Genomic DNA, 10,973 nt, shown 5'->3' with positions numbered 1-10,973 from the left:
TTTCAAAACGCATCGTCCTCATCTCTCAAGTACTCCTCAAAATTTCACATTTGACCCAATAAGTAGCTCTTCTAAAGAGCCTTTAGAATAGCCTATGAATGTATTTCAGTAGGTAAAGCAACTACTGAGGGGCTTTCTTTGAATGGATTCAAATAGCTGTTATATTAAATGACTCTAAAAAGGCATCCATGATACCCTGTTTGATGAAAAACAAAGTCATAAGCTATAGGTATAGTATAATCCCATTCTTGAGAAAAACAATTAAAAAACATAATATGTACATATTTGTATGTTAATATCTTTGCAACAGCAAGGGAAAACATACAAAGAAGTAATCAGCAGTGATTCCAATTAGGATACTGGGAATCAAGAAGGCATGACAGACTTTAGTCCAACCATATCAAAATTTCTGAGTACTCGAATACATAAACTTTACCTATGAAATTCAAATGAGGCAAACAAATGAACTGAGTGAATCAAATAGCACTATGGTCCAAAAGAACTGTAGTGCAAATTACAAATGCGAGCCACACAGGTATTTTTAAATCTTCTGGTAGCTCCATTAAAAACGTAAAATAAAAACTAACTTCATTAGTACATTTTAACTCAATGCATCCAAAATATTATTTCAACATGTAACCAATACAAATATTAATCTTTTGCATTATTTTATACTAAGGCTTTGAAATCTGGTATGTGTTTTACACCTATAGCCACATTTCAAGTACTTAATAACTATAGGTGGCTAGTCGCTACCGTATTGGACAGGCTAGCTCTAATGGAAACTAATGGTTCTGCTGCTGGTGAATTTTACTGGCATTGATGTGAGAGCTTCACTGTTCTGTCAGTTCAGTGAGTTCATAGTCATGTCTAGCCCTGGTCCCATGGTCTTGATCTTGATTCCCCTTCATGTTTCCCAGCTCCATCATTTTTCAGTTAATATTAGTTGATACACTTTATTATTAATATTACCAGTGTGCATATAGAATTGTCACATAATCTACAGGTTGAAATGAAAGTACTGAACAGTGTATTTTTGAAAAACAATAAGAAATCAGTGTTTTAAAAAAATCTGTGACTACAATTCTGTAGGGATAAAAGTGTAATATGATATTAACTCAAAATTTTAGTCATAGAAAATTTGAACAACTATAAATATTTCCTACTGAAGGAGATGGCAAAGAAAACCAAATTCCACAAAAATAAAGATGCATTCATACATTTATGACTTCTCAGAATGTCTAGATGCAGGGTTTTTTCTTGAAGTTCCAACTTAGCCACTGAGTAACTTGGTAAATTTGGAAAATTGCCATAAATGTCCTGAGTTTCTCCAGTTATATATTGAGATATTATTTAACACTGTTTTCAATTTTTTAAACTATATAAGCTATATAAACAAAATACATTTTAACATATTGTAAAATAATTAGGATAACATTTTTTGGAGTTCAGTTTGAGGAGACTGACAGCTATATTAAATTTCTAAATTCTGCAGTTACTAGAAGTTCTTAATTTTGGAGATTATAAGAAAAAAACACAATAAAGCTAAACTGAAAAAATAACTGTCAAAGTGGTGAAATATACAAGTAAATTAGGCTTTTTAAAAATCTGAGTCATTTTGAACATGTTTATAAAGATACATGGGTAGTTTTTGCTAGGTTGTTTTGGGGTTGTTACCTAAACTGTTAAAACTGGCAGGTGTCTAAAATGTAGAAGATTCTGCTGCAGACACAATGCATAAATAACTGAGAAAACATATTTCAGTGCTTGATGTCTGGTCTTCAATAGTCATGAGACTGCACAATCACTCAATTAATTTACACAATTATTAAGGATTATTGAATAGTAGAAAAGTGCGTTTTTAGGTTACCTACATTTTAGGTTATCTATATTCCTTAACACATTAACTGAAAATTTGACTGCTTCTTTCAGAATAATATGATGTTTACCAACCTTAACTCTTCATCAAATTTTTCTTTGCACTACCACAGTTAATCAAGAAATTTCATTGTTTGAAGTGTGTTGGGTTGCTGTCCAGGTCAAGGCAAGAAAATGAGTATGCTTTTGCAGTATTTTAATTGCCAGCCCATAAATAAAATATCTAATTTAAGAAATTTTGATATACAAATATCCAAGTTATGAAACAGTTACATTTTGGGGAGGATTATCACTTTGAAAAATAATTCATCATTTTACAAAATAATTCACCACCGTTATCTTTTTTTTCCACAGTCAGTTCCCTACCAAAGTTAATATAGATTTATTTACACAGATATTTTCGAGAATACATCTATCACAAACAGTGAGGTACATCTTTATAGCATTCTTTCTTGTAAGGGGTTTTTTACAAACATATCTATGGTAGGTGAAGTCTTATGAATTGAACCAAATTCTATTAAAGTTCTATTGAATTTTCTAGGTCCTCTTTCACCCAGCCCTGCCAATAAATAAATAAATAAAGGTGAGCAATAAGAGGATCCCGAGGGCATGAAATACAAGAAACATTGTTTTACACAAATTAAAGTGTGATGTCAAACCTCTCTCTGGTGTTTAGAAGTTCATTGATAGAAATATGAATAGAAATCAAAAGAAACCACAAATTACTCACTTAAAAAAAAAAAACCTCAAAAATACATCATCCCTTTATTTTGAAGTCCTATTTTTCTCTGATCATTTCTTATTCTTTCCCTACTGTTCCTGCTTATTAATGCCACGTAATATTGCTACATATTTAGAATAATCTCCAATTCTAGGATAACCAGTACAAGCAATATCCAGTATTTTGTTTAAACCCATAAATACCTCTGTCAGTGACATCTGGGAGTTGTTAGAAACCATGATTTTTGGAACACTGAAAAGCAAGGTGTTATGTGCTCCGAAGGTCCTCTGTTATCACCATGTTCACCTGTAAAACATCAGCCCCCTAACCTCTGATATAAATAAGCTACTGGGAAAAATTTTTGGTCACTTTTATTGTTGGTGGTGTTACTAGAAGGAACAGAGGAAATTTGAACTTAAATTTCCGGTGAAGACTGTATCATAGTGATACGTACATATATGATCTTAATGGTCGAGGGAACACACACACACAAAACAGAGACAGCAAAAAAGGAATCACTGAAAAATATCACAAGTATAGAGACTAGTACTATGATTCCCCTGCTGCTCTATGTCTGACTTCGAACATTCGAGGATTCCACTATCTCCCAGGGCTTATTCTGAGTTCTAGCCTACTTGAGCTAAAGGTGTTGTTGAAGTCAGAACATTCATTAGGCTTATTGTGTCACTCTAAAGCTCCCTGACCCACTCCTCAATCCCTCAGACGAAATCCAGATTTAGGAATGCTCAGCATCTTAGTGCCTCTCGCTTTCCTATAAACTAAAATCTAATATTCCAGGTTGAATTCTGACAGCCCCTAAGAAATCGATTTAAAAAAAAATCTACCATCTTCCATCATGTAATTGTCAAAGAGTCAAATCAATTTCATCTTTAAATTTGTACCTTCCTTTGGCTTTACAAAAGGGACACACATTTATGGAGTTTATTTAGCTCATTCGCTCCCAAACTTCGGCATTTCAGAAGTGGCCACAGTAAACTCCGTGTGTGCACATCATTTTGCTTGGCCTTCGTTAGTGTTCTGAGAGGCAGTGTGGTAAAACAGTTAAGGGCATGACCTTCAAGGACTCCTCGGAGCTTCATTTCTGGCTGTGAACTTCAGCTTAGTTATTGCCTGCCTCAATTTCCTCATCTAAACAAGTGGGGATCAGAATAGGAGCTATTTCAGGGGTTGTCATGAGCAGTACATGTGTTTTAATACACACATAGCACACAAAACAGTGGCTGACATTGCTATTTGCTGTTAGTTCTTATTTTGATGTGCAGGGATCAGAAACTGGGTTTTGTCATACTATGAAGTTTTTATATGTATGTGTTAATTGCTCAGTCATGTCCAACTCTTTGTAGCCTCATGGACTGTAGCCCGCCAGGCTCCTTTATCCATGCAATTCTCCAGGCAAGAATACTGGAATGGGTTGCCATTCCCTTCTCCTGGGATCTTTCTGATCCAGGGATCGAACCTAGGTTTCCCGCATTGCAAGCATATTCTTTATCATCTGAGCTACCTGCTTTTGGTCAATGCTAAATCATATATGATTTATCTAGTTCATGGAGGTAATTTTTGATGAAACAAACTCAGCATGTTTCTGTTGATTTGAAATAAATGCTAATTGCATGTGGTGAGGAAACATCTATTTCCATGGTGGCTTAGATAGACACAAGTTATATAATCTAAACTTAAAGAAGTTGCCAGCACCTTTTTTGGTATCAGGTAAAAACACTTCTTTTTCAGTAGCTCAGTAAATGAGGATGCTGCTGCTGCTGCTGTTAAGTTGCTTCAGTCGTGTCTGACTCTGTGCAACCCCATAGACAGCAGCCCACTAGGCTCCCCTGTCCCTGGGATTCTCCAGGCAAGAACACTGGAGTGGGTAGTAAATGAGGATAATATAAACTAAATTACCTTGGAAACAATAGAAGAAATACCTAATTAAGAGTGGTCACTGTAGGGAAAACTATATATCTATTCCTACTGCTAAAATTAATAGTAATTTTAGAGTGATTTTAATTTTAAAGAAATACTAGTCACTGGGGGAAAGCAGAGGAAACTACTAGGTTTTTGTACGTCTTTTGAATTATGTTGCACTGGTTAAAAACAGGATGTAACTTTGCTTAGGTTTAGATTATTAGAAAAAATTCATTTTCACCTGAATGTTATGAACCTGCAATCATCTTGCTTTGTTTAAGATGTTGTACTTTATTGTTATTCTTTTCTAGCACTGAGATCTTTTGCCACATTTTTGAAATTCTCTTTATTCACAAAGCCTCATACTTATATAATTTGCAGGTGAGACTGAAAAAGGTCATTAAAAAACAAACTTAAGAATTATTTTCTGACAAAACATTAAAAATCATCAACATGTATTAAGGACAAACATTTCTTCTACTTACTGAGAGCAAAAACTGGACACCATACAACTCTAGAACGTATACCTGACTTTCATTTTAAGAGCTCGATCTTGATTCCATGAGGAGACTTGTTTACTTAAACTATGCATGATATTTACATGTTCTTAAGAAATAATCGGATAATATTTGTGTTTTAAAGCCAAACTTTCTGGCTTGGTGAAAAGTCCTTGATGAGTAACCATCTCTAGGGACCCTGAAAAATTATGAAAAGCTCTACTATTTCAGCTACATTTTTTTTGCATATAAAAATATCTTATTATAGGAGTCAACTACCACCTGTAGTAAGTTGCTTTTGTTTAAATTGAAAAAGAGCTAAAAATTTCCTGTGGGTTATCGCAACAGTACAAGAATACAAGGTGGATTTATTTATTAACAACAACAACAACAAAAATTGTAAAACAAATTGTGAAAGCAAAAGCGGGTAACAAAACAAGGGTTTGGGATAGCCTTTGCCTTATTTAAACATGACACGGTTAATATGCCCCAGTTGATAAATGCTATAAAGTGGAAGTTAGCATTGGCTAATTCACTGATAAACATCTCCCCCCACCACCCAGCTCACTATGGAAAATGTGTGTTACGGATGAGAAACGCTTCCTCGGGTCAAGTATCACAACCTTGTGGTCACATAGTCTTCTTGGGTGATGGTGTCTGTGAGGTTTGCATCATAGTCTACACTCGAGTCCTCCTCTTTCGCGTGTTTCTTCTCCTTTGGTATGATGGGAACCGTGTCCTCCACCACCACCTTCTCTGACTTGAATGAACACACTCTCTTGCTCACCTGTACACCCAGGGAGTCTGTATTTCTTTCTCGATGATCTACCAATATACACTGTTCGCTGAGCCCCGGGATGTTCAAGTCACCCCGTGAAGCTAGAGCTCGGGACTCCAGCTGGATGCTCCTCTCCAGGGGTCCTTCAGCTTGTTGACGGGCCACCCCTTCTGAAACGGAGAAGATCTGGTTTGCATTTCGCTCGGCGGCGGCGTGTTGTTTCGATCGTCTGTGAAACAACCCAAAGTGTCTGATATCCGTCACAAAATTCACTTTTCTCTGCTTCTCCCTCGGGGGCTCCTGCACCACGAGGGCGGAGCCGTTGCTGATGGTGTGTCGTTCCGCGGCAATTGCCGCCGACCGCGGGTGAATGAGGGTGGTCAGGTCGAAGAGGCTGAAGTTCTTTTTCTTGTCCTTGCTGCTACCCTCGTTATCACTCTTTTCATCCGAGTCTGCAGAGTTAGAAGACTCCTTCGTGCCCTGGGCAGACTGGACCGTGGAGAGTTTGCTTCCTCTTAATAACCCCAGGACTTCAAAGCGGAAGCTAGAAATGTCTTGCTTGAGTTCCTAAGTGAAAAGGAAAATGATGAAATTAGTTCGTGACCTAAACAAATAAACGTTTCTGCTGCTGCTGCTAAGTCGCTTCAGTCGTGTCCGACTCTGTGCGACCCCATAGACGACAGCCAGGAAGCTGTTATTTGCTCATTTCACATATGGATCTGACACGTCTTCACTCATTTCTGGGAGCTAGGAGTCCCCTCGGCTGTGGTTCCATTTAGAACGGTCAGTTCTCTCCACTGCACTTGTATCTATTTGATGTCTCCTAATTCTCCTATCACAGTTCTGTAGAAAGGAGGAGACTTCCTAAGGTTGATGTAAAAGAAAGGGTAAGAGTTTTCTTTCCCATCGCTCTGTAGCAGGGGATGCTGGGTTTCTTTGGGACTACAGTTTCAAATACTTTCTCTCCAAAATATGCATCTGCTTTCAGGTCATCTCACATTCTCTCAGGGATGTAGGGGTTTGTTTGTTTTATCAAGATTTTGAATATTGGAACATTTTGGTGTCCACAGGGATATCTAAAACTAAATAATTAAAGTGGAGTCTACCCTTCCAAGAGCTGGCAGTTACTTTCAATCGTTTATTACCCTGGAGCTGATTTTTTCTCAACATCTGGGTCAGCCACTAAATCCTGGGAATTGGTGAATAGACAGCATTTCCTAGATTCATCCCTTCATCCTTTTGGACAACCGAATTCTCAGTCCTAACCTGCTGGTGGGCTTTGGGGTGGCCTCCTGCCTCCAACCCATCACTCTAAGTGTCAGGAATCATTTAACTCCAAAATTTGGATGTTGTGGCTACAGAGAACATTTTGGATCCTAGTCAACTATTAACCTGTGCTTTGTTTTGCAATTTATCTCTCTTCTTGCCTAATTGGCTGCTTATATTTATTCCCTGTCAAGCCTACTGTTTTTCTTTGTCATAGTCTCCTATAGGGTTTTTTTTATATGTTTCTTTTGTTTTTGCCTATAAGATCTTATTGACTTTTAGTCAGTTGTCCAAAATCCCTGGAGCTTCCTTGGTGGCTCAGACAGTAAAGAATTTGCCTGCAATGCAGGAGACCCAGGTTCTATCCCTGGGTCTGGAAGATCCCCTGGAGAAGGGAATCATTACCCACTCCAGTATTCTTGTCTGGAGACTTCCTAACAACCCATGCAGATTAACAAAGGCATTTTATACCATGAGATAAGAACTATGTATTTCACGTATTCTACCTTTTTGACTCTGATAGAATTAAACAACAACAACAACAACTCAGGGAGAAAAACTACATTTGTGAGCTCCAATCAAGCTCAAACCTTAAATTTTCCTCTAGCAAAGTCATGCAGAACACAAAGAAGGTTTTTTGTTGTGTTCAGACCATTGGTTGCTAAATGTTTCAGGGTCAGAAATCAAATCAAAGTTTTAAAAAACCTGTGGCTGAGATCAGTAATCAGAATGCCACAAGGCACTAGGATTTTCTCTGTCCAAATAAGTCTCCTCGATCTTTCAGATTAAGTCTGTTTGAATGCAGTGTATTTTGGAAAGAAATTTTACCACTTAAAAAAAATAATTCAGTAGGGCTTGAATTAAAAAAAGAAAAAGAAGAAGACAGAAAGGCTTGCTCGGAACACACGACCCCCATTTCCAGCTCTGAGTTAAAATGGGCTGCCCTGCTCCACACTCTGTAGAATCCACCTCTTAGTGACAAGGATGAAAGTGGTTACCTTAAAGTTCTCCTCTGTCAAACCTTCCTCAGTTTTGGCATCTCTAATCATTGCGGCAACGTATCGCTTTACCAGGTTCCGCATAACTTCCTGAGGCATTAGAAAATGAGAGAATTGCTCTTCAGTGCATAAATATGATCTCTCCAGAGTCAGTTCAAAAGAGGGGATTGTGCTTTATTTTAGTGTAGGTTGCAAGATATAAAAATAACTTACTTGATATTGGTGATGTCTTCTCAAATTATCAGCAGCTCGCCTCTAAAAATGAAGGGGACAGTTACCTTTCAGTTACAGTCATATTTTATCATTCTGTAAAGTAATTCCTGGTTCCCCTCATTTCTGCAAAGTGGGAATTTTACTGGGCAAGGGACAACAGCTAGAGAGAGAGCCTTACTCGAATCAAAAGAATGAATGAACCAAAACAACAAAGTGCAAGGCTATAATTCCTGTGGTACTTAATATATAGAATAATTAAACAATGATGGCAAGATCGTTCTTTTAATATAAGATTAGGAGAATTAGGTCATCATAGTTGGTGTGTACTCCATTTGAAACGATGCTAAGAGACACAGGTTGGAGGTATCAAACACAAATTAAATGTCAAATATTAAAATTTGATAGACTGAAAAGGTAGTGGTATAACAATCTGAAGGTCAACATAGTCACATTAAGAATTTAGCCATGATATACAATGTGTAATCAGAAACACTGTTAGACAATGAATTCCCCAATACTTAATTTCAAGCAGATATACATCAAGAGGAAATTGCTGTTTGAATTAGATGGTTGAATTTATCAAAATAAAAGATTCTGCTCAAAGATAGGGTTCATTAATTTTTTTAAATAAATGTAAGTCCCTGCTATCATTCTGAAGGGATCAGAATGTTTTGGGAGCAGAGCTTGGGTTAGCATGGAGCAATGATTATGGAGTATAAAACAGAGAAAGATGTTTAATGACTAAAAATATCTATTGTAAGTTGAGTTAAATAATAAATGATAAAGTATATATTTTCAGGTTTCACTAGTATTCTAAAGATACTAGAAAAAAAACTAATACAATCTTAATTTTATGCGTGTCAAATAGCAGCATTGATTCTTAAGGAAGAAAACTGGCCAAAGTAGTGTAAAAACAAGTATACTTCTATTACAAAGAAATGAATTTGATAAATTGTGAAAAAGCAAAAGAGATAATGTATCTTGGGTTTAAATAAGTCTTTTGATCTTGTTCCCCAGTAAATACTTAATCAGAGGCTGATAAAATGGAATTTTGAAAAGAGTTGTGCATATATCACTGTGAAATGATACTAGAAAAAAAATCAGACAATTTAAAAGAAACTCCTTTTCTCTGTTTAAGGTAAATAGGGGAAGTTGGCATTTTTGTTGGCCTTTAGAATGGATTTGTGTTTCATGACTGTTAGTGACTTTCAGAAACAGATGAGACAATGCTTCACTTTGTAAAGGCCACTAATGATTGGAAAACCATTCAATTTTACATGACTCTTAGGAAACAGATTTTCAAATGATTATGGTATTAATTATAGGACTGGGAAATTTGAAACTTCATACAAAATTAGAACATCTTCAAAAAAAAAAATGTGGGAACTTTATGAATGGGCCACAAGATGGAGGTATGTGACTCCTGTTGAGAAACAGATCAGCTGAAATCTAAGGGAAAAAGCACTTCTGGGAGGAAACATGCCTTCCAGATCTCCTTGACTTTAAGAGAACACAAAGACTTTGAGTGTGAATGCAGCTGTACACTAACTTCTTTAGCACTCTCATTGGAAACATTGTACAGGAGATCATATTCTATGATTTAAGTAAATAGAAACACTGAATTTAGTACAGAATTTAGTAGACTCAATTTTTATTATCTTGGGGCTCTATAACATTTCTCTAGTTTAGTCGTTAAAAAGCCAATTAAAATAGTCAGAAAGTAGTTTGAAGTCATGATTTAACTTTAAATTTTCTTAAAGTAAAACTAAAACTAAGGATGACAGAATCAGAGAATTATGAATAATAAGTGAAAACTATCATGATGCCTGGGCTTCCTTGGTGGCTCAGATAGTAAAGAATCTTCCTGCAATGAGAGAGACATGGGTTTGATCCCTGGGTTGGGAAGATCCCCTGGAGAAGGGAAAGGCTACCCACTCCAGTATTCTGGCCTGGAGAATTTCATGGATAGAGGAATCTGGTAGGCTACAGTTCATGGGGTCACAAAGAGTCAAACACCACTGAGTGACTTTCACTTTTCACCTTATTTTAATACTAAAAAGAGCACAACTGTCTTCCCTTCTGTAGAAATTCACTCATATAGGAAATTTGAAATTTTAATTCAAATACAAAAAGATCAAAGATCATACTTTAAAAGATAATTCCAGATTTATTTTTCTGGAAAAATTATTTTTTGAATTTTAAGCAAAATAGTCTGGCAGACAGAAAGAACATAAAAAATTTTACTGTGATAACTATCAGGAGTTATTCAATATCATAACCCAAGTTTACAGTTAATTGTTTTTGCCAACCAATCCGTTTCCACACCTAGATGGTCATACTATAAAACAGTCTTTAGTCTTGTGAGATTATATCAGCCAATTGAACTTCAGTAACCTAGGAAGGTAAGAATGGATGCAGTCAACCATCTTCTGAACACTAAAAACAAAATGAAAGAAATGAATTCACCAATACTTACTGACCATTAATTACTATTATGAGATTAGGAGTTCCAAAGATCTTATTTTCAAAGACACAAGACTTCAATCCATAATGTAGGCATTCTTTGCCATAAACATAATGATAATTTTTGGAAACTGGTGACATCATTTAATGCTTATAAAATAGAGCTGCCACCAACAGTACCATGTTTGCAACCCCTTTGTTGGGTAAAGTTCAGCTGAACTTCAAAAGGATTTACTCTA

At 36.3% G+C, this 10,973-nt stretch overlaps 1 protein-coding gene across 2 annotated transcripts in view; it reads right to left on the bottom strand.

The window, feature by feature from the left end:
* Nucleotides 1–5,374: 5,374 nt before the first annotated feature.
* Nucleotides 5,375–10,973, bottom strand: part of TRPC4 (transient receptor potential cation channel subfamily C member 4) — a 206,852-nt gene continuing 201,253 nt past the window's right edge. For both annotated transcript variants that reach the window (XM_069601491.1, XM_069601489.1), the window contains exons 9-11: nucleotides 8,272–8,313; nucleotides 8,059–8,148; nucleotides 5,375–6,361 (exon numbers count right to left, since the gene is read on the bottom strand). In XM_069601491.1, coding sequence (XP_069457592.1) covers nucleotides 5,633–6,361; nucleotides 8,059–8,148; nucleotides 8,272–8,313 — 861 coding nt within the window. In that variant the 3' untranslated portion in view covers nucleotides 5,375–5,632. The remainder of the gene's footprint in view (nucleotides 6,362–8,058; nucleotides 8,149–8,271; nucleotides 8,314–10,973) is intronic.

The sequence above is a fragment of the Ovis canadensis genome, chromosome 10, assembly GCF_042477335.2.
Source record: "Ovis canadensis isolate MfBH-ARS-UI-01 breed Bighorn chromosome 10, ARS-UI_OviCan_v2, whole genome shotgun sequence".
Classification (NCBI taxonomy): Eukaryota; Metazoa; Chordata; class Mammalia; order Artiodactyla; family Bovidae; genus Ovis; species Ovis canadensis.
Note: the sequence above shows the minus strand (reverse complement) of the source record. Positions and strands in the feature narration are given on the sequence as shown.